This window comes from Astatotilapia calliptera, chromosome 7 (assembly GCF_964374335.1).
Source record: "Astatotilapia calliptera chromosome 7, fAstCal68.1, whole genome shotgun sequence".
In the NCBI taxonomy this organism is placed as follows: domain Eukaryota; kingdom Metazoa; phylum Chordata; class Actinopteri; order Cichliformes; family Cichlidae; genus Astatotilapia; species Astatotilapia calliptera.
The window spans coordinates 7,257,571-7,281,805 of NC_137428.1; the positions used below are offsets into that span (position 1 = coordinate 7,257,571).

Genomic DNA, 24,235 nt, shown 5'->3' on the forward strand with positions numbered 1-24,235 from the left:
ATCTCATTTGCAATGAATGGGTTGCTTATTAAGTCCGCCTTGCACGCATTTAGAGATGGAGACATCAGCTCCAATTTTAATACTTTGTTCACTGTCGCTACCAAGTTCTCCAATTTTGCCATCATTTTCTCCAATTTTGTTTTTCCAGCTGGACTTTGTGGAGCTGCTATGGAGTTTGTTTCTGCGAAGGCTTCAGTTTTCAGACCTGGAGGCTATATCTGTCATGGTCCTGAGTCTATGACCCAGCATTTTGAGTCTCTGTTAGATTTAAGAGATATTTATGTTTAAGTTTGAGTTTAGTACTTCCTAGTGCCTCTGAGTTTTATTATCTATATTTTTGGTTCTTGGTTACTGTTTGATTTCGTTCATGTCCTAGTGTTGTTTCTGTGTCTTGCTGTCTGGGTCTCCAGTGCCAGTCAGTCTTGTCTCCATGTTTGTTTACCTTTTTGTCTACATTCAGCTCGTATGTCTCAGTCCTGAGCTGTGTCCCAATTCAGGGTCTGCACGCTTGAAGTACGCACACTACGCGTACTACGTACGGTGCGTACTATAAGTACGAGAAGTGCGGAAGTGAGAGGCTTGTGAAATGGGACGGTATACGCTTCGTCGCGCTGATGATACTAACTGCGAGACACGTTACATACAGCTTTGTTTGACAGAAATGAAGGAGAAAAATGTTTTGTTGGTCATTCATTTTTGTCATGACATCACTTTGATTAGTTGAGTATCTGAGGCTGAGACCAGAGGACTGTAAAACATGATTGTTGGGCTTCATTTCTGTGCTGAACAGTCATTTAAGATTAGTTAGTAAATAAGAATTAGTTAATGTTGTTCATGAGACTAAAGTCATCTCACTGTGGTAATGTAAATATAATATGGCCAATATTATAGTATTGTCAGATTATTATGATATATATGTATATATATATATATATATACACACACACACACACACACACACACACACATATATCACTGACTTTCAGCTTGTTGTGTTTGTGGATATATGACTGACTTTAATTATTAAACATTCGCACATAAATAAGTGACATCATATTCAGTACTTTTGACAGTTCACTCTTCGGCCGCTCCATCTTATTAGGGAAATTCCATATACATAAATGTAAATTTCAAAACTCGACCCCATCATTTAATTTGTTTTTGATTGAAATTGAATATTACTTAAACTCTCTTAAATTAACTTCCAATAAAAAAGGTTTATCATTGATTGAAATTCATTCAGAAATGTTTAACGAATGAGCTGTCACAACTTTCAAGTACAAAGTTGTTATGAAGTCTGTCACATTCCCCCCCTTTTTTTCTTTTCTATCCTTTATTTATTTATCCTTCTTATTTCATTGTACTGTATATTGTTACTCTTATTTGCCTTGTATGTCTACTGTACAAACTGAACTGGAATGACTGACTGTTCGCTTTATAAGTTCAAGTTTTATATACTATATTAGTGTTTCTAATTTCCTCAGGTACTTTACTTTTCACCATAATGTATTTTGCTCATCAGCCTAATTAAACATTTTTCCTTTTGTTTACCACAATCCACATCTGTGTGTCTGCATTTGGGTCCTCATGCTCCTATTCACTACACATGATAATGTCCCCCTTTCATACAGACAGTGAAAAGGCTATTGAGAAATCACCAGCCTTTGACGTGATAATCATTCAGCCTTTTGAACAGACTAATTCTGTTGCTTGCTTTGTTATTTTCTTCAGTGGTTTGAGGGTCTGATCCTATCTAAGCTGTCTAAGAACTCTGAATCAAGAAAATGCAAATCGAATTCCAAGTTGTTACATTATTTCAAGCCCACAGAGCCCAAAAGCCTGAGAACAAAGTTCAATGTAATCAACAAACTCTGATTACATTGATTTAATTAATTTGATGTGTCCATAACCTAAAATATATTTTTGTTTGTTTGCTTTGGCCCCTTTTTCTGTTCAGTTTTTCTTCCCACCTCTGTATCTAGATGTGGACAGTAACAAAGTACAAATACCTTGTTACTGTACTTAAGTACAATTTTTAGGAATCTTTACTTTCCTTGAGTAGTTATTTTTTGTATACTTTTTACTTTTACTCCCTACATTTTTAAACAAATATCTGTACTTTCTACTTCTTACATTTTCAAAACAGGCTCATTACTTCTGGTTAAATGCATTTGGGTTGAATTATTATTTCGTCACTGTGACGAGACATCAAACCCATGTAAGCTCAAACAGTAACACAGGAAAGGGATTCCTGTTTGTTTATTAATCACCAGGATGATGCATAAAAAGAGATTACATGTGCCAAAGGGGTTAAAAGTGGGACAGTGTTTTGTTTTTGTTTTGTTTTTTTGTTTATTTACTGACACAACACTGGAATGACTGCAAGTTTCCATAAGTTGCGGTTGCGGTACCTTGGCAACTAGCTCGCCCTACTGAAGAGAAGAGAGCATAAAGGGAGTGACTTTTTTTTAAGTGGCATGTTTGTTTAAATAAATTGTTTCTATCTGTTCAACAAACATCAGCAAACACACAAACTGTGTGCAGTTTGTCAAAGAGTGTGTTGCTAGCTAAAGCTTCAGAGCTAACTTCGCTCAGAGATGGAGTGTACATTTGTACATGTGACATTATGTTCTTTCATATTGTGAAATATGCTGCAAAACAAAATGAGGTAGACTAACTGCTATGTAAAGGCTGCATAAGAATACTCTGGAGTTTAGTGCAGCATAAACAGGTTAGTTTACTGTACTGTGATGGATTTAAAGTAAAGAACAGTGTGACTGGTGCACAGTGGCTATGGTTTCATGGTCAGAGTGTAGCAGAGATAGGATGGGGCCTAATTATTTAAGACCTTGTATGTGACAAGCAGGATTTTGACTTCAATACTGAATTTAACATAGTGCCAATGAAGGAAAGTCAACATAGAAGAAATATGCTCTCTCTTTCTAGTCCCTGTCAGTACTCTTGCTGGAGCATTTTGTATTAACTGAAGGCCTTTCAGGGAGTTTTTAGGACATCCTGATAATAACAAATTACTGTAGTCTAAAGTAGAAGCAATAAATGCATATTGAGTAACTCCAGTTAGTATTGCCCGGCTCTGTAGAATTCTGTTGTTTTCCAGCCTTGCTTTGGAGTAACCCTCGTCTCTGTGATTAGGTTTTCTGGATCTGCCTGTATCGTGACCCCTGAATTAAGAAGCAGAAGGTTAGAGGCTATCAAGGTCTTTATGTCTTTAAGACATTCCTGCAGTTTAACTAATTGGTGTGTTTTATCTGGCTTCATGGATAGATAAAGTTGTGTCATTTGCATAGCAATAAAAAATTATGCTATGTCTTCTAATGATGCTGCCTAAGGGAAGCATGTATAGTGTAAATAGAATTGGTCCTAGCACTGAACCCTGTGGAACTCCATAATTAACCTCAGTGTGTGAAGAGGACTCTCCATTTACATGAACAAATTGGAGTCTATTAGATAGATATGATACAAACCACTGCAGTGCAGTACCTGTAATACCTACAGCATGTTCTAATCGCTCTAATAGGATATTATGGTCAACAGTATCGAACGCTGCACTGAGGTCTAGCAGGACAAGCACAGAGATGAGTCCACTGTCAGAGGCCATAAGAAGATCATTTGTAACCTTCACTAAAGCGGTTTCTGTGCTGTGATGAGCTCTGAAACCTGACTGAAACTCTTCAAATAAACCATTCCTCTGCAGATGATCTGTTAGCTGTGTGACAACTACTCTTTCAAGGATTTTTGATATGAAAGGAAGGTTGGAGATTGGCCTATAATTAGAGATAGGTTGATCATTTTCAAGATTCAAGCATTAATTAATAGTAGGACTTTTTTGAGCAGTCTTGTAGGAATGGGTCCAAAAAGACATGTCGATGGTTTGGAGGAAAAAGACTAAATGAATATCCATGGTACTGAAAGTAGCTCAGAATCAGAATCAGAATCAGATTCTGTAGATAATGTTAATATTAAATCTGTGAGATAATTATGAGTGATTTTTTCTCTAATGGCTAAAATTTTATTTCGCAAGGTCATTACTAGTTAAGGTTCAAGAAATAGTTGGCTCAACAGAGCTTTGACTTTTTGTCAGCCTGGCTACAGTGCTAAAGAGAAACCTAAAGTTGTTCTCATTTCTTCAATCAGTGATGAAAAGTAAGAGGTTCTGGCTTTACGGAGGGCTTTCTTATAAAGCAACACGCTGTTTTTTTTGTGGTTGTGGTGTTTGCTCACACTTTTATTCCACAGCATTGTGCCGAAATCCCAGTGCTGTCCAAACCGTGCTGCTATGATTGCACTCTGTAGTAATGACACTGTATGTCAATGTTGTAGCCTGGAGGAAGTGTTTCCTGCCAGGACTTTAAAATCATGTGTCACAGCCTGTGTTGTGAAACTCCTGTTGAGGTTTATATTTAGCAGCCTACGTGCTGTCCATGTAGTCGTGATCTATCTGCAAGCAGCAGGGATACCAGAGAAATCTATGGAAATATGCTTTTATTAGCTATTCTTTTATCTTCCTTTGTTTTAATGAAACAGAGTTCACATTAACACAATCTGAAAGAATACGATACATAGAATCAGACCAGGAGTGACATGTTTAGCCGCATGTTCTCCTTAAATTGCTGGCTGTCTGAGTGGTGTCCCAGAAACGATGTGGGCTTCATAGATAATTGGCAAACCTTCTGGAGGAAACCTGGTCTTGTTAGGAGAGACGGCATCCATCCCACTTTGGATGGAGCGGCTCTCATTTCTCGAAATATGGACAAATTTATTAAACCCCCCAAAATATGACTATCCAGAGTTGGGACCAGGAAGCAGAGTTGCAGTCTTACACGCCTCTCTGCAGCTTCTCTCCTCCTGCTACCCCCCCAAAAACCCATCTCCATAGAGACTGTGTCAGCTTCCAAAAAGACAAAAAACAAACTAAAAACCAGCAACAAAAATCACAAAGAAAGAACAATACAGTATCCACATGTGAACCAAAGAGTAAAACAGTGAAATGTGGATTATTAAATATTAGGTCTCTCTCCTCCAAGTCTCTGTTAGTACATGACTTAATAATTGATCAACAAATCAATTTACTCTGCCTTACAGAAACCTGGTTGCAGCAGGATGATTATGTTAGTTTAAATGAATCAACACCCCCGAGTCATTCTAACTACCAGAAATCTCGAAGTACAGGCCGAGGGGGCGGTGTGGCAGCAATTTTTCACACCAGCCTATTAATTAACGAAAGACCAAGACAGACTTTTAATTCATTTGAAAGCCTGATGCTTAGCCTCGTCCACCCCAGCTGTAAAACTCAGAAGCCAGTCTTACTTGTTATCATCTATCGTCCACCTGGGCCTTACACAGAGTTTGTCTGATTTCTCAGACTTTATATCTAATTTAGTGCTCAGCTCAGATAAAATAATTATTGTGGGTGATTTTAACATCCATGTAGATGCTAAAAATGACAGCCTCAATATGGCATTTAATCTGTTATTAGACTCAATTGGCTTCTCTCAAAATGCAAAAGAACCCACCCACCACTTTAATCACTCTCTAGATCTTGTTTTAACATATGGCATAGAAACTGAACATTTAACAGTGTTTCCTGAAAACCCTCTCCTGTCTGATCATTTCCTGATAACATTTACATTTACAGTAATTGATTACACAGCAGTGGAGAGTAGACTTTATCACAGTAGATGTCTTTCTGAAAGCACTGTAACTAAGTTTAAGAATATAATCCACCCACTGTTATCATCTTCAATGCCCTGTACCAACATAGAGCAGAGCAGCTATCTGAACGCTACTCCAACAGAGGTCGATTATCTTGTTAATAATTTCACCTCCTCACTGCGTACGACTCTGGATACTGTAGCTCCTGTGAAAACTAAGGTCTCTAATCAGAAGTACCTGACTCCATGGTATAATTCTCAAACACGTAGCCTAAAGCAGATGACTCGTAAGCTGGAGAGGAAATGGCGTGTCACAAATTTAGAGGATCATCATTTAGCCTGGAGAAATAGTTTGTTGCTTTATAAGAAAGCCCTCCACAAAGCCAGAACATCTTACTATTCATCACTGATTGAAGAAAATAAGAACAACCCCAGGTTTCTCTTCAGCACTGTAGCCAGGCTGACAAAAAGTCAGAGCTCTTTTGAGCCAACCATCCCTCTAACGTTAACTAGTAATGACTTCATGAACTTCTTCACAAATAAAATTTTTATCATTAGAGAAAAAATTACCAATAATCATCCCACAGATGTAATACTATCTACAGCTACTCTTAGTACCATCGATGTTAAGTTAGACTCTTTTTCTCTAATTGATCTTTCTGAGTTAACTTCAATAATTACTTCCTCCAAACCATCAACGTGTCTTTTAGACCCCATTCCTACAAAACTGCTCAAAGAAGTCCTGCCATTAATTAATTCTTCGATCTTAAATATGATCAACCTATCTCTAATGATCGGCTATGTACCACAGGCCTTCAAGCTGGCTGTAGTTAAACCTTTACTCAAAAAGCCATCTCTAGACCCAGCAGTCTCAGCTAATTATAGGCCAATCTCCAACCTTCCTTTCATATCAAAAATCCTTGAAAGAGTAGTTGTCAAACAGCTAACAGATCATCTGCAGAGGAATGGTTTATTTGAAGAGTTTCAGTCAGGTTTCAGAGCTCATCACAGCACAGAAACAGCTTTAGTGAAGGTTACAAATGATCTTCTTATGGCCTCTGACAGTGGACTCATCTCTGTGCTTGTCCTGCTAGACCTTAGTGCAGCATTCGATACTGTTGACCATAATATTCTATTAGAGCGATTAGAACATGCTGTAGGTATTACAGGTACTGCACTGCAGTGGTTTGTATCATATCTATCTAATAGACTCCAATTTGTGCATGTAAATGGAGAGTCCTCTTCACACACTGAGGTTAATTATGGAGTTCCACAGGGTTCAGTGCTAGGACCAATTCTGTTTACATTATACATGCTTCCCTTAGGCAGCATCATTAGAAGACATAGAATAAATTTTCACTGCTATGCAGATGACACCCAGCTCTATCTGTCCATGAAGCCAGATAACACACACCAATTAGTTAAAGTGCAGGAATGTCTTAAAGACATAAAGACCTGGATGGCCACTAACTTTCTGCTTCTTAATTCAGATAAAACTGAGGTTATTGTACTCGGCCCAGATTCTTACTCTGGATGGCATTGCCTTGGCCTCCAGTCAGTGTTGCCAACTCCTCAGTAAGGAAAATCGCTATTGGCTGTCCTAGAAGTCGCTAAATGACGTCATCGCCTAATTTGCATAATTGGTCATGCTAATCTAATTGTAACCTATGTTGTTGGAGAGAGAAATAACATCGTGGAAGAGACATAAAGTGAGTAAAAAACGTCCTAAATGCATTTAGAGTTTATTTAGAACTACAAATTAAATTTCTTTTAGCAATTATTGTTTTTTTTTAATGTCATAATTCCAACCCTGCTCCTTTACCCGGGCTTGGACCGGCACTCTGGTGGAGTTACTTTGTGTGTGTGTGTTTATAAGTAGTTTTAAACCTTGTGATCCACAAAACAGCATAAGAGAAAAAGAGTAAAAGAAGAACTGACTGCGTTACAGCACCCGCTGCTTGTTGAGAGTAAAAGCGATACGTGTTTTAGCGACTTTTTTCCCATCCATCCATCCATCCATCCATCCATCCAAATCGCTAAGGGGTCTGAAAACTCGCTAAATATAGCGACAAAGTCGCTAAGTTGGCAACACTGCCTCCAGTAACTCTGTGAGGAACCTTGGAGTCATTTGTGACCAGGACATGTCCTTCAACACACATATTAAACAAATATGTAAGACTGCGTTCTTCCATTTGCGCAACATCTCTAAAGTTAGAAATATCCTGTCTCAGAGTGACGCTGAAAAACTAGTTCATGCATTTATTACTTCCAGGCTGGACTACTGTAATTCATTATTATCAGGATGTCCTAAAAACTCGCTGAAAAGCCTTCAGCTAATCCAAAATGCTGCAGCAAGAGTCCTGACAGGGACTAGAAAGAGAGAGCATATTTCTCCTGTTTTGGCTTCCCTTCATTGGCTTCCTGTTAAATCCAGAATTGAATTCAAAATCCTGCTCCTCACATACAAGGTCTTAAATAATCAGGCCCCATCTTATCTTAATGACCTTGTAGTACCATATCACCCTATTAGAGCACTTCGCTCTCGCTCTGCAGGCCTACTTGTTGTTCCTAGAGTATTTAAAAGTAGAATGGGAGGGAGAACCTTCAGTTTTCAGGCCCCTCTTCTGTGGAACCAGCTTCCAGTTTGGATTCGGGAGACAGACACTATCTCTACTTTCAAGATTAGGCTTAAAACTTTCCTTTTTGCTAAAGCATGTAGTTAGGGCTGGACCAGGTGACCCTGAATCCTCTCTTAGTTATGCTGCAATAGACATAGGCTGCCGGGGATTCCCATGATGCATTGAGTTTTTCCTTTCCAGTCACCTTTCTCACTCACTATGTGTTAATAGACCTCTCTGCATTGAATCATATCTGTTATTAACCTCTGTGTCTCTTCCACAGCATGTCTTTCATCCTGTCTTCCTTCTCTCACCCGCAGCAGATGGCCGCCCCTCCCTGAGCCTGGTTCTGCCGGGGGTTTCTTCCTTTTAAAAGGGAGTTTTTCCTTCCCACTGTCGCCAAAGTGCTTGCTCATAGGGGGTCACATGATTGTTGGGTTTTTCTCTGAATCTATGAAGCGCCTTGAGGCAACTTTTGTTGTGATTTGGCGCTATATAAATAAAATTGAATTGAATAGAATAGGATACGTGTTTAAATGTGCTATATGAATAAAATCACTAGACCTGCACATTTAACTCTGCCAAGAAGGGTATGCTTTTGGTAGCATTTTGTCCACCAGTGTCATTCTGTCTGTAAACACAACAGCTCGAAAAGTTCCATTAAAATTTTCTTCCATACACCGATGACTTCAAGGTCAACATGATTTATTCATGGAAAACTGTCAAAAAGCCTTTTAAGTTAGAATCTACAATTCTTACAAGTGTGATGTGTATTCTCAATGTATAGAAAATACCCTATAAAGTTTAAATTTCATGTCACGTTTGACTTTTGACCTCACTTTTACATTTCAACACTTTTCTTTGAAGCTGACCCCAAAATGTGTTATATCTCTAAAGAAAGTATTGTCCACACTGACAATGAGCTGCGTAGTTAGTTAGAAATACACTACAGCATAATATTATATAATAAGCTAAGTTATTCATGTCTGTTTATTTACATATCCATACATTTTATCCATTACCTGCTCCTACATAATGTTTCTGTACACAAACCTCTGTCATGCTATCCTTATCTGATTTTTACAGCAATACAAACTTCTTGAAGTACATTTAAAAATAACAGAGAAGCCTAAATGAATAAATGCAAAATGCAATACTGTTCCTTTAACCGGGGATGCTGCTCAGAGAATGAGCTGCCCTAGTGGAGGTTTGCACTTTGGTGGTGCTTCTTGTTTATTTTTATTTTCAGGTTAGTTACACCAAAATTTCAGACTTGGCATTAATAACACGTCCTTCACAGTCCCAAACAAACACAGTCTTTGCCCCAGATTTAGTTTGCTGCAAAAATTGCTCACTCAATTTCTGATACAGGATTAGTCAGCAGACAATACAAGGAAACTTTTTATGATAACTGATATGGTGACATGTTGTAATAACCATTGCTAATAAACAGAAAACTGAATATGTTGTGAACTAATAATATGTTGGCACTCACTAATGATTATTGTACATTAATGTGTTTAAATGCAGTGGTCAAACACATGTAGATATACATGGTGAGTGTTAAAACTGAAATGAATTATTTCATTAAAGTGAAAAAGAGTCTTACTAAAATCAGCTTCGACTTTACATACTACTGGACCGATTATTATTTTATTGCTTGCCAACAGTAAAATAACCATCGCTCATGATATCGGTTATTACAAGGTGTGATTACCAGCTCCATGCGTCTGCGGCTGCTCTCCTGCTCTGCCTGGCTCAGCTCCTCCATCTCCAGTCTCATGTCCTGCACACGCTGCTGGTAATAGCGGGCATTCTCTCTCTCCCGAGCCTCGGCCTGTGCGCTCTGCTCCAGCTCCTCTCCCAGACGAACCACGCTGTCCCTCAACCGCAGCACCAGCACCTAAGGGAGACGTAGGAGCTGCAGGCATGTTCTCGCATGGTAACAAGTGTAGATGAATCATCCGAGCTTACCTCAAACCTCTTCACTTGCCCTCTCTGAAACTCTAATTTATTTTCCAGGTCACGTACACGTGCCTCTTGTTTACTGACAATGCTGCGCCCCACAGTGGACGATTCCAGGAACTGCACCCTCGATACACACTGCTGGAGCTGAGTTGCAAGCCAAAAACATTTAGAGGATCAACGTGCAGATATATCAGAAAGCGTGAACGTGCTCCACCTGAAGCTGGCATGTGTATTCAGACTTGCAACAAGCAGGTTAAATGTTCCATGAATCCATCACAACCTCATCCCAGCTAATTTCAAAAGCACAATTGGTTCATAAACCCCCGAGTAATCCTTTTCATTTCTGACTGTCAAAGCAAAGATACCTCTTCTTGGAGAGACTGTTTCTGTTTCTTCACCTCCTCCAGTTCAGCTTGCAGTTCTCTGATCTGAGCAATATCACTGGAGGACTGAAGGGGACAAAGCAAGAGGAAGTCACCTGAAGTGAATCATGACTTAGGTCATCAACAGGATTTGAAAGATTTCAGCTAAAAAGCAGTACCTGCGCAATGAGCGCTTTGTGTTTCTTCATAAGTTCATTTAGGTCTTCCTGATCCTCTTCGAGCCTCTTCAACAGGTCCACCTTCTCCTGCTGCAGCAGAGCTAAGTTTTCATCCACCTGCACTCAGGAAGACAAAAACATAAGTGGAAGACTACTCCACACTCTTCATTTTTACTATTTAATCTAAAGAGTGTTTTCTGTACCCAAAATAAGAAGACAGAAAGTGATGAAATCACAAGTGACCCTGTCAAGTTTGCTTAGAATTAGTTATGTTTTTATTTAATTTCAAGTAATGTGCAGTTTTAGTATTATGTAAACGAAGTTAAGACAAGAAGACAAACAGTCTGTGTCTAAAGTTATGATGTCTGATTAAATATGCAATATTTACATTCAGGACCGTAAGTATCAAGCACATCAGAACACACTCACATCACCATGTTTTATTTTCCAGTTGCAAACACACACAGAGTGTGCAAAGCAAGTGAGATCACTAGAGTTGTACATTGTTTTTTCAGAGCTTAACAAGTCAGTAGACACAACAAAGAGTGCTTTCGCTTCTTTACCTTCCATGGGTCGCATGCCTGCCAATGCACAATAAAATAAAACTCTCACCACACTCTTCTGCTTGCAGATGTTTTCTAGCTCAGCCTGATTGTTGTCCAGCTCCTGGGAGAGAGTCGCCTGAATGCTCTCAGCCTCAAGTCGCCTTGCTTCGCTCTCCTCAAGCTAAATGGAGACATGGGAAGTGTTTCTCCAGCAGAGCAGCAGGTGACACTAGAGGTTTGTCAAGGTAAAGGTGAATGTAAAAGTGGATGTACCTGGAAGTGCAGATGCTCTATCTCGTCTTTACTGCTGTTGGGTAGGTTCTGCCCTGAGCTCTCCATAGTAGCAAGAAGAAGCTGGGCATCAGCCAGGAGGGCGTGAGTTCTCTTCAGATCTCTCCTTAGCTTCTTCTCTACATCAAAGTCTCTGTGCCCCACCTGTAAAGTGTGACACCTTAGAATAAAGCTCTTCTAAATGAATAACTGAATTAGTAAAAGTAACTCTATCCTATCTTTGATAGGTTCCAGGCACACATTCATTGAAGTCACAGGACATCACCGTGAACTCAAAATTAGAAGTGACATTCAGATTATTCAAATAGGGTGATTTTTACTAGTTTTGCACACTCACAAGTAGTTTTCATTGGGCATCATTCATATTCTATGTGTGTTTTTGTGCTTCTCTTTCAATCAGGGTCACTGCGAGTTGATCCTTCGGTTTCCTCTGTTTTAATTCAAATCTGCTTAATGTCTTAATACTACTATGCTGGTGATGCACTGTTTAACTTTTCATTTAACAACCTTAAATAACCTTAGAAAGTATCAAGTACAACTGCAATTGTAAGAATGTTCCAATGTTCCCTCTAAGCTGCGCGTGCAATTGCGCACTGCTGGCACGTCTCTGTGCACAGAAAATCTGTGTTGTGCACACACACACACAAAAAAAATCTAACCTGAATTGAAATTAAAATTAATACGTTAACAATTCTGTTTTGCAGTGTTAGTCAGTAAGTGACTGGCTGCTCCAGTATGGGATTAGAACGATGCCACCTAATCCCATAGTCCAGCCAATGATGCGATTCACACTCGTATATACGCAGCTAATCAACGTGGTTGACAGGCTATGACAGCATCCTTATGTGCCGACACCGGTGTTTTAGCGAGCAAAGCGGCTGATGTGGAGTGAAGCCACTTAATGACAACGTGTACAACCACTGGAGATGTGAGCAGGACAGACGGAACAATTGACGGGAAAAGTGTGGACTTTATACCAGTTTTTAAATTGTGTTGATAGGCCACGTAAAACCAGAGTTGTCAAATCTTGTGTAGTTAGTGTGTAGCGTAGTCAATAGTTTTGTTGTGTGTGTCAGAACAATGAGGCGACTGCTGAATGTTACAGGTGTTACAGCAGTGATACATCTCCTGTTGTCAGGCCTGCAGGTACCAGGCTGTTGTTCTCCTTCATCTCATAGTGGACAGAAATTATTTTTTTGAGTGGCACAAATAATTTGTGTGGCATCAAATTTGATGCAGAACAGCTGATTGTTCTGTAAATAGTTTGAAATATTTAATTTAAAAAAACGCCTTGGCTGCATTTTTAGGTAAACAGCTGCAAAAAACTTTGTTGTTTGCATAACTCAGTTACTTTTTTGAAGAAGTAACTATATAATTAATTGCCCAACATTGGTGATTATATACTGTATTTTGCATGCAGAGAGTTACAGGACTCTCTCCCAGACCACAGACTCATACACATAATACAAGTCAGAGCAAAAAATAAATAAATACTACACAGGTCATGAACAAGATTTTTTTTACATTTTCATTGTAAGTGGGTTAAAGAATTTAATTAAAAGTAGTCTAACATAAATGTAAATGCTGTAATTTGATTATTTTAATAAACCATGTAACTTGGATGAATTCGATGCTGGCGTGACCACAGTGCACACGTCTGCTGTTGCTCACAGTGGTCCAAGTGTCCGCTCAGGGAGTTTGTGTGTTCGCTCAGACACATGAAAAATTAGAGGGAACATTGATTGGGACACTGTAAAATATAAATATTGCAATGCAATGTCTTGATGCATGCTCAATCATCCAGGTAAAGAAATCCCAAAAATGATTCTGTTCATCTCGACATTATGTTTTCAATGGGAGAAATCTTTAGTCACATTTTACATATATGTTAAAAGGTAGATTTTCTCAAACTGAGAAAATTTAAGAAAAATGTAAGAAAAATATGAACTCCTTATGAAGTTGATGGCAGTAACACATCTCAAAAAAGTTTGGAAAGGAAATGGATGTGGTACTAAAGCAAAACAGCTGGAGGACGATTTTGCAACTAATCGGGTTGACTGGCAGCAGCTCAGTAACATGACTGGGTATAAAAAGAACATCTTAGTGAGGCAGAGTTACTTAGAAGTAAGCTTGGGAAGAGGCTCACCAGTCTGCAAAAAAAGTGCACACACAGTGCATACAAACAGTGGAACAAACAACCTGTGGCTTCTTCTCTGCATTTGGACAGCACAGTGAGCTATGTTCACAGACAGTGATTTCTCCAAGTCTTCCTGAGCTATGCACTATTTTCTATCACAGAATTGTGCCGCTTTTGTGATGGAAAGTAGTGCATGGCTCAGGCCTCAGCGCCATCTCCCATTAAGAATGACTGAAGTTGGGTAACCTAAGAGGCTAGCAACTTTTTTCTTTTTTCTCGTGGTTTGGGCATGCGCATCATGTATAAACCACCTTGGCCAAAATGTGTGATGTAGAGAAGATGGAGTGTAAAAAAGGTGTAACTCATTTAGTACATTAGCAAGGAAAAATGTAACCATGATGATCTCAATTTGTCTGCTCTAATAAAAGAGGCAACTGGACCAGATGCAGGCTCAGCAGCACTTTCAGATTCACACATTCTATGAGACACTCATTCCCACATTCAGAGACCAATTCCACTGTAGATATTAACAGTAAGCCATGTCGCACACTGCTCAAGTCTTTCGATTCAGCTAGTTATTTTTTATGGATATTTTTAATATACTTTAAAAAAAAAATCAAGATTTAGGCCTGTGTTTCTGAGGTCATGAACAATTGTTTATTTTAGGTTTTTTTTCCAGAGATATATGGTCCTCACACGACAGCCAGTGCAAACATATGACTTTTAAAATACAATGCTGGACATTAAACAGAATACAAAGTATTCCAAATAAGCTCAACCTTAAACATATGCAGCAGTAATATTAATCATTTCACACTGATGGGTAACATTATTATTTTTACTTTTGATCTCTGCACAATTTTCCAGTAATAGAGCTGTATGTGTACATGTAGTTGTTACCATGATGTCTGTAAATTTATTTTTTTTTTGGAATGTATTAGATATTTGTTTAACCATAGTAGTAATAATATTTTACAATTCTTCAGCCAGGAAGGAATGCAGAAAGGTGAAGATGTCAATGTAGAGTGCAGACAAGCAGTGTGTGTGTGTGTGTGTGTGTGTGTGTGTGTGTGTGTGTGTGTGTGTGTGTGTGTGTGTGTGTGTGTGTGTGTGTGTGTGCGTGTGTTTTACCTGGTCACACAGAGTTGCAATGAGTCCTTCCAAGTCGTGCTTCTCATGAATCACCATCTGTTTCTCCTCATACTCCTGCTCCAGTTGCATTTCCAGCTGCCTCAGCTACACACACAGACACACGATGAATTTGTAAGTGTCAGGCGGTTCTGATTCAGTTTGTGATATTCATGGGGAGCTTGTTGGGATTAAGTAGCATCCCTGCTTTTTGTAGATGATTTGTTGGCTTCATCAGAGCATGGCCTTAGGCATACAGTGGTGCAGTTTATAGCCAAGTGTGATGTTTTGCGACTTTAGTATACCTTACAGTTTCCAGGAGCAACTAGTGATCCTGTAATAAAGGGTATCTATGATAAATGTTTAGCCACTAAGAGCTTTGTTTACTCGCTTTTAAAGCTAATGCTGCTGGAATAGGGCTTACAAAAATTTCAGAAGCTTCTTCTGCCCTGCCTATAGGAGCTGAGTTTAGTTTGTGTGGAAGAAGTTTTTATCATCTCTCCCAAAAGTCTTAATATGATGCTGAGGATAAGGCTTTTCTTACCAGGAATGATGATGTCAGCGCCTAAAGCAGAATTACTGCTCTGTAATATTTATGTGATAATCTTTCCCATGTGACTTGACTAATACTATACCGGCTGCCACAGAAACTGTGGCATCTGTTGGGATTTTCCCACACAAACATCTTTAGGGTTTACAGAGAATTTGTAAAAAAAAAAAAAAAAAATCCCGTGAGCAGCAGTTCTCTATATGAAAATGTCTTGATGATGTCAGAAATCAGAGGAGAATGGTCAGACATTTTAACTACTTCACTTTGCACAGCATGATCAGTAATCAGGGAATGTCACAGTCCCGCGTTAGCGAGGAGGGAAAACCACTGGTGTCTGCAGTGCATTATAACTGCTGTTGTACAACTCTAGTGATCTCACTGAAAGAGCCTGTTTCTGTGGAAAACGTTCATTTTAAAGAATCTCTCATTTTAAGATCTGCTGGCAAAACTTCAACAAACTGTCTTGTATGTGATGAGCTTTATCCAACCTTAAAGTCATGTGGTTTTGCTGTTATTAAAAAATAAAACAAATAAAAAAATATGTGTTTTTTAAGCATGTACTGTATGTTAAAATGATTGGTTGTGAAACAGTCAGTTTGTAAGTGTATTTGTTAAACCCACTCGTCTCTGAGAGGACTTGTGGACATCCTCTAACTCCTCGTCTTTATCTTCCAACTCCTTTTGATGGATCTGCTTCATCCTTTCCACCTCTATCTCAAACCGCATGTGGATCTAAAGGACACGGACAAAGACAATGGTGAGGGAAGAAGCAGCAGGGACAGCAATATATTCTGTGTGTGCTGTATCACCTGTTGCTGCTGCTGTATTTTGGCAGTGAGCTTGGTGATTTCCTCTGCTTTCTCATTGACCTGGCTCTCCAGGAGGCGAAGCTGCTTCTTGAGGGCAGGCAGTGACTCTGAGGCAAGGTCAACAGGTAGGCTGAGGTCACGGATCTGAGCACACAGGTCCTCCTTCTGCTTCTGCAGACGGCTAACCTCTGCCTGGCTTTCCTGCACACATCCACACAACACTGGAGTTTCTCACTTTAAGACATTTCATTCTCATGCTCCTTTACAGATTTCATCTTTGTCCACTGGTCAGTGCAGCATCTTGGAAGTTGGCACAGGTTAGTCAGCATGAGCTAGCTCAAGGAGGTTTGGTAGGTTTTGCAATTTGGGATATGATCCAGAACACAATATCATGTAGGAACACAAACACGAAAAATCAAAATGCTGCTAAACCAACTAAACTAAACTATTTCTAACCTTTGGGACCGATGTAACTTTTCTTTGCCACAGCATAGTGATATCACCCTGAAAGTGAGAGTCAGATGCTTTGTAACTTTATCCTTAATCATTTGTTCTTTACTTTTATTTACATGTTCATAATGAAGACAGACATATACATGACAAGCTAATTGTTTCCTCAGCAGCAGGTCAGCCTTCATTCTGTACACATGTAGTGTCCAGGATCAACATTTGGGTCAGATGTGACGTTAACTCCACACAGTTCCTGTAACATAGCTGTCTCAGAGTCATCAACCTACAGTATGGTCTGTTTGATTTGATCAGAGCAACAGCCTATCATGAATTACATGTGACAGCTGTCATTTCCACATTACATTTGAGACTCTGTTCCAGGTTAACCTGTTGAATCAGTCTGTTTTTCTGTTGCACACTTTTGGATACTACTCCATAAAATCACATGTAAATCCACTAAATAATTCTGAAGACTATTTAATATTACATAGAGTCTACAGGTGTATGCAACAAAAGTGGCATCACCATCTGTTTGTGTATTTTGAATCTTCAGTGTAAGCACAGCTGATGCCATTATTTTTTAATGTTGCTTTGTGTTGTTTGTTAAGTCACAAACAACACAGTCCAGAGGTCGGTTTTAGAGGCTATCCAGTCAGGTGAGTTATTAAAAAGCTTAATTGGATTTTAGAGCTGTATAAAAGGGGCGACAAAGACCAAATCAGGATGATTTTTAATGTTGTTAAGCTTTTTAATATGGTACATTTGAGGTTTGATGCTTTTGGCATCTGCACAATTACTGAAGTAACCACAAACACATCATTACATGACATTACTGTGAAATAGCAGAAATCTTTTAATCAGTTCATATAAAAATCTACACACAGTCAACACAGAAGCCAACCCACCTGTTGGCTGCAGCGCAATTTGTATATTTCAGCTCCCAGCGCTGTGTTTTCCTGAAAGGCTTTGTCCTTCTGCTCTCGCTCACACTCAGCTTCCTCCAGAGCCTGAGTCAGCTTGTTATCAAACCTGTATGAACGCATACAAACAGCAGGAGGATTTTGTATTCACTATGATTACACATCATATTTGTAAAGAAGTATATATCGACAATTTTTGGCAGTGTATCACTTTTTGACACATCTCATTTGTTTGATGGCGGGAAAAGTGAAATTAACTTTATTAATTGAACAGGGGGATGTTCTGTGTTCTAGTAGTTGCAATTTCAGCAGAAAAGAAAAGAGACAAAGTCTTGATTCATAGTTAAATCTCCCTAGAATATTAAAGAAAAAGGGGGGAAAGCTAGAAGTTTTTTCCAACAGAAGAAAATAAAACAATAACAATAATATCAGAGGGTCAGAGGAAAATATTTTCTTGGAAGATATAATTATTATTAGTAATAGTAGTAGTAGTAAATAAACTCAGACAAATAATTCCACACAGGCACTCGAAGGAACCGACATTCAGAAACACACGACACAAGATAAAACTAAGGATTATACCAGAAATGCAGAAAAATACAAAGATACACAGCTGCATATTGATATGACAAATCATAATCTTAGCTGATATGAAAGAAAGTTATACAGCGTGGGGTTAAAACAAACCTTCTCTGCTTGCGGTCCAGTTCATGTATGCGGCTCTGCAGACTGTCGGTAAGGACCCGGGCATCCTGAAGGTCAGAGGTCAAATGACGACAGTGACGTTTCACCTCTGTCACACTCCTCCTGGACTGCTCCAGCTGGGCCTGCAATGTCGCCACCTTCACAAAAACAGAGTAACATTACAAATCATAACTTTAGTAATAATAAGTAACTTCAGAAACTAATCACCCATCAGTGCTCTGTTCACCTTTCAGCATCCTGTCTCACCTTGGCATCGAGCTCTTGTCGAGTTTGTCTTTCTGTCTCAAGTTTTTCCTCTGTCTGCTTCAGTCGTCTGCAAACAAATTCCATCTCTGTCTGGCAGCACTCCAGCTGCATGACCAGTTCAGTTTCTGCAAGATGTGGAGGAATGGATATGACTTTGTTGGAGTCACTTTATACGTTGTGACATTTCTCTATTTTAACACTAGATTTCATGTGTGATAAAATAAGATATTTATGAATAATTTGATTCATTTTTTGAGTTTTGCAGATTGTTCTTTTGGTGAGTTCAAATCAAATGGTAAATGGAATGGTACTTATATAACACCTGTTAGTCAATATGAACACTCAAACTCCTTTCTACTATACAGTGGGGCAAAAAAGTATTTAGTCAGCCACCGATTGTGCAAATTCCCCCACTTAAAATGATGACAGAGGTCAGTAATTTGCACCAGAGGTACACTTCAACTGTGAGAGACAGAATGTGAAAAAAAAATCCATGAATTCACATGGTAGGATTTGTAAAGAATTTACAAATCCTACCATGGACAACTCTTTACCTGTCACTGCTCCTCTCTGACTCTCCTTAGCCTGAGCTTTCTGCTTCTCCTCCTCCAGCTGCTTCTCCAGGGTCTCCATGGTCACTTTACACTGATCTAGGCGAGCCTATAGTTAAAAAAGTACCGAGGTAAGTAACAGGACTTGTAAACTGAGTAACAAGTAACAGGATTTTTTTGTCTTACCTGCAGGTCTTTGTTCTCCCTGCTGAGTCGAAGTCTCTCTGCCCTCTCCACATCCAGAGCCTGGCCCACGGCATCGCCGCGGAAACGCTCATCACTCAGTTCAGATGTCACAGCTGTAACCTGCACATAGATCACAACATGAGTTTGTTTGTGTGCATGTGTGTGTGTGTGTGTGTGTGTGTGTGTGTGTGTGTGTGTATAGGTGTGTCTGTGTGAGAATACAAACCTTGGTTTCCAGGCTGTCTGCAGTCTGCCTCAGCTCATTTCTCTCCTTCTCTGATTTCTCTAGGCGTCGTCTCAGAACTGATATTTCATCCTGACAAAAATGGCAAAATAGAAAACTCACTGTGACTGAAACATCATTGTGATTATTATCACTGTACACTCGTTCACTGAAACCAAAATCCACCTATTAGATGCTGGCACTGCTACAGCTCACTGAACTTCCATTATGAACACTACGCAGCCTTATAATTGTTCTTCTTGTCTCGAGTGCACAAAAATATAGCTTCAAAAACAATTCAGACAGCGTTGGTACTTTGTCATTTAAGATGGACTGCTTAATTACTTTGCATGAAATTAAAACCACAGGCATGTACGTTTAAGTCAACGATTATAGCAATAGAAGCTCGAGTTATAAATTGTTGCGTCTATTCTAACTAAGAGAGAACCCACAGCAACTTTTGCTCACAACGAAAAGATGTAATTATGTTTACTGAGCCTTGAGGCACGGCTAGGCAGTTTTCATATGTAAAATTGATAAATGTACACATTTATAAGACTGGAATAATCAACCAGCCTATGAGTGTTGCAGTTTCTCAATCATAACCACCACTTGCTTCATAAGAGGACTTCACTAACCAGCAGTGTTGGGACTAACGCGTTATTAAGTAACGCGTTACAGTAACTACGTTATTATTGTGGTAACGAGCACGGTAACTAGTTATTATGCCAAAATCAGGAACGCGTTAGTCGTTACTGGGATTTAGATAGGGTCGTTACTCGTTACTTCGTGTGGTGGCTATCGCGGAGCTTCCACAGATTCAGTAACATTAGTGGTGGAGGCCAGCAGGTGGATGAAGGAAAGGGGACGCAGAAGGAAAAGAGACCCGAGGCGTGGTCCAAGTGTGAACTGAACTTCAGGTAAGAAGTTATGACCTGCAGTCTCTCTGGGTCAGATATAAACCAAGTTTAGGTGGAGTTTATTTTCGTTATTCTGACTTTTTCCGTACTGCGTGCTAGCTAGCATGACGGAGTTTCTATACAGCTGGGTGGGTGCTATGATGTTAATGATGTTTAACTTTATTTTGTTCATAAGTTATTAGAGTTGCCAACCGTTTGGTATTCAGAGAAAATATTACGCGTTTCTTATTGAAGTGAAAAGGAACAGTTTGTCCCGTAATTCAGCTACAATGGAAAAGACACAAAGCTGGAGTTATTCTGTGTTTACGCTGCACAGCTGCCTCTTCTTCTCTCATCCTCTCACCCTCTCTCTCTCCTGTTTCTACTTCAATCATGAAACTGATCAATGATCAGCTGATCGGCTCTCTTGTTTGTTTATCGCTCACTTTGCGCCAGAAAGAGGAAACCAGCGGATGTCGCGCTAAACAACAGCAGCACGTTTAAGCTTGATCAGCTGTTGTTAGAATTTATTTAATATTAATTTCTAGTATCAGCTGATGTTTGCTGGAGCCACAGCTGTAAACCTGCTGGTGAGGATGTCGGTTTGGATATGTGGTGAGAGGGAAACATGAAGATGAAACCAGGAGATGTCCTTACTGGATCATCAGAGCTGAACAGGTGATGGAGAAACAGGTTTACCTTTTAGGTGACATGAATGAGTTGAAGGGAAGTTATGAACTGTTTCTGAGAGACAAATAACACCAGGATCCTTTTTTAGGTAGCTGACAGCTGGTAACTGTGCAGGTGCGGATCTAGCAAAGTTTTGCCAGGGGCCAGGTAGGGCATTAACAGGGAAAGGGGGGCACAAAGAAATACTTTTCTTTCTTATTCTCATTTAAAATGTCTAGCTTTTAAAAAATAATTATCTGAATCTTACAACAAACGATTGATGCATATATACCATCAAAACAGTGTACATCACTGTCACAATAGTGTTTATTTTCATTCAAAGGCTTTATGATTTTTCCTATAATGGTGGGCTAGTCAAAATGCCCGGGCCAATTTTCTGTCCCAGTCCAGCTCTGTGTGCAGCTCATCTGCAGTCTGGTGTTGCCTACATCTTCCTATTCAGAAGGCAGAATTTCCGAGTTCTGAGTACAATCGAAAGCACCACGACTGCAGTTTTTGTGTTGGATGTAAAAGGCGCACATGACGCTGTGACGTAGGCTAGAATCATGGAAGCAGTCAATGACGGTCCAGGCGTGGGATTTCTCTTGTGGAAATATGCACATTATCGTTTCCTTTCTATTGGTAGGTGGCACAGTGCACTGTGGCAAGTAAGCAAGCTAGAAGACTGCAAAGTTATGGAAGAAACACATTAACAAGAGAATTCTGAGTAAAACCAAAGTTACTTTCCCTAGTAACTAGTTACTTTGAAAGTAACGAGTAACTTGAAGTAACTGAGTTACTTTTGAGAGAAGTAACTAGTAATGTAACTAAGTTACTATTTTAAAGTAACTTACCCAACACTGCTAACCAGTGACTCCAAAGTGGCAATGTTCATCATTACATACAGTCTGTACAGACCCTGGATATTTCACTTTACTCTCACAGTGGTGTGTACCTTTTACTAGGCCAAATGGTCATGGCACTTTATGCTGAAAATGTAATCTGCTCCTGGGCAGTGACGATGAAGACAAAAGTCCGACATGGCAAAAAGCACCACCTACTGATCAGTCCTGGAAATTGCTGGGAAAAGTCGATTCACCCACACAGAGCAGGACATGACTTTACCTTGTGTAATCTTCTCTTAATGTTCTCAAAAACATTGTTTTGGTCTCATATACTATATTTCAATGTATGTTTGCACATGTTTCAATACATTGGTGCACTCCTTCCCCTTTTTTTCCTATCAAAATATAAAATAATTAATAGTGAGGCAAGATTTTTGCAAGTACTTTCTGCTCACTTGCCATTTCATTGCATTACAGTTAAATAAGACTAACATATAAGAAAAAATACAATAACACATTAACACAGCTCTAAGCAAATCCACAGTGGTGTTAAGGACATCGCCTTGTAAGAGTCCCACATAGTTTCCACCTTGTGGTATTCTGCGAACATTTAGTGAAGCACCGATACAGTGTATAGGATATTCCATCCAGGACGCTACAATACATGAAGACATTTGTCACTTTGTGCATTACAGTGTCATCTGAATGTTGCCAAAAAATGCTTTGCTACCTTCCAACAAACGCATTATCTAACCCTCTGTCTTTCCCTGATAAGAATGAGCTAGAAAGTTTACAGCAGAAACTATTGTACTTTGCAATGTTAATAAGTTGATATTCTAAGATTTGTAAGCTATTTACCAGATTAAGATGCTTTTATATTTGTCCATTTAACTCCTAAAGCTAAAAGATTAATGCTAATACATATATATACATTTAAGAAACATATTACTAAAATACACATGTATACGTTTGCCTTAATTTGGAAAGATTGAGCAAGAAAATCAATCACTCAGTCTTCATTTGTTTCATCTAAATCTCTGCAAAAAAGCAAATACATTTTTTCACAAAGTGTTTGAACACCTTCTGATAATTGTGATCATGTACCTCTTTGGCCCTGAGCCTCTCATTATCCATGTTGACATCAAGGAGAGGACGCACACTGCAGAAAAGTTTCCACCAACTCCACTTGGACACGACCCTGAGAGCCCGAAGGTTCCTCTGCAGACAACTCACTGCCATCTGCTGCACCTGGAGACAGACGGGCACATGCACACGCACACACACACACACAAACACACACACACACACACACACACACACACACACACACACACACACACACACACACACACACAATGTGTGAGTTTAACCTACAGCTGAGCTCAGTCTCCTTTTAAAGCGACAGATAAAACCATTAAATGCCATTGCAACAAAATGTAAAAAAATATAAATAAAAAAGTTTCATTGAGACCTGAATCAACACATTCATTTTAAAGTGATATTACCTTAAACTGAAATACTATTATACTAGTACAATAATTTATGCAATAACTAGTGAAAATGTATGATTACTTGCTAAGGTCAAAGGTCAAGGAGTGCAAAGCATCCATAAAAAAAGAAACACATAAAAACTGTAAAAGATAAAGCAGACACAAAGAGACTCAAAGTGATCACAAGGAGATGCAAAACAACCACACAAATCATAAAACACTTCCATTAATGCAAAATGACCGACAAGACACACAAACAGCTACTAAAAAAGGAAAAAACACCAAGAGAGATAAAAAAAAAAAATTAAAACACATGAAGAGCAAAGAAAACAAATAAACAACTCCCATCTAAAACCACCATGTAAAGCATAACACCGCTACATAAATGCAAAATGACCACAAAGAAGTACAACCTATTAAAAGAAAAAACACAAAAAGAAAGTGCAAAAAAAGGCACCACAAAAAGTTTGAAAACAACAACTCTCAAAAAGAAACAAAAGTTGTAAAGTTAAAGGAAATGCTAACAGCTGCATTTAAAATACATGATGTACAATTTTTTCTACTGGTAAAGTCAAAGCTCCTGTTTGTGTTCATGTATATATTAAAAATATCTCACTGGGCACTTATGGCTACCAATTGGAAATTTGGCGGTTCGATTAGTCAGTAGTAGGAATCGAGAACCTGTTCTTATAGAGAACAGTAGTCCAGTTCTTTGGAATTGTTAGTCAGCTTACTTATTGATGACACTTATTGGTTCTTGCGCTCGCACTACAATCAGTTGATTTAAGTTCA

The 24,235-nt window shown here is 39.0% G+C and overlaps 1 protein-coding gene across 1 annotated transcript in view; it reads right to left on the minus strand.

Annotated features, from left to right (window-relative positions):
• Positions 1–24,235, minus strand: part of myo18b (myosin XVIIIB) — a 62,160-nt gene that overhangs the window by 18,192 nt on the left and 19,733 nt on the right. Inside the window, exons 22-37 of the mRNA XM_080304516.1 lie at positions 23,058–23,201; positions 19,544–19,633; positions 19,318–19,437; positions 19,135–19,240; positions 18,581–18,705; positions 18,317–18,471; positions 17,615–17,738; positions 16,260–16,460; positions 16,072–16,182; positions 14,904–15,008; positions 11,618–11,779; positions 11,412–11,525; positions 10,800–10,916; positions 10,624–10,707; positions 10,265–10,402; positions 10,008–10,193 (exon numbers count right to left, since the gene is read on the minus strand). Of these exons, the coding sequence (XP_080160642.1) occupies positions 10,008–10,193; positions 10,265–10,402; positions 10,624–10,707; positions 10,800–10,916; positions 11,412–11,525; positions 11,618–11,779; positions 14,904–15,008; positions 16,072–16,182; positions 16,260–16,460; positions 17,615–17,738; positions 18,317–18,471; positions 18,581–18,705; positions 19,135–19,240; positions 19,318–19,437; positions 19,544–19,633; positions 23,058–23,201 (2,082 nt within the window). The remainder of the gene's footprint in view (positions 1–10,007; positions 10,194–10,264; positions 10,403–10,623; positions 10,708–10,799; positions 10,917–11,411; positions 11,526–11,617; positions 11,780–14,903; positions 15,009–16,071; positions 16,183–16,259; positions 16,461–17,614; positions 17,739–18,316; positions 18,472–18,580; positions 18,706–19,134; positions 19,241–19,317; positions 19,438–19,543; positions 19,634–23,057; positions 23,202–24,235) is intronic.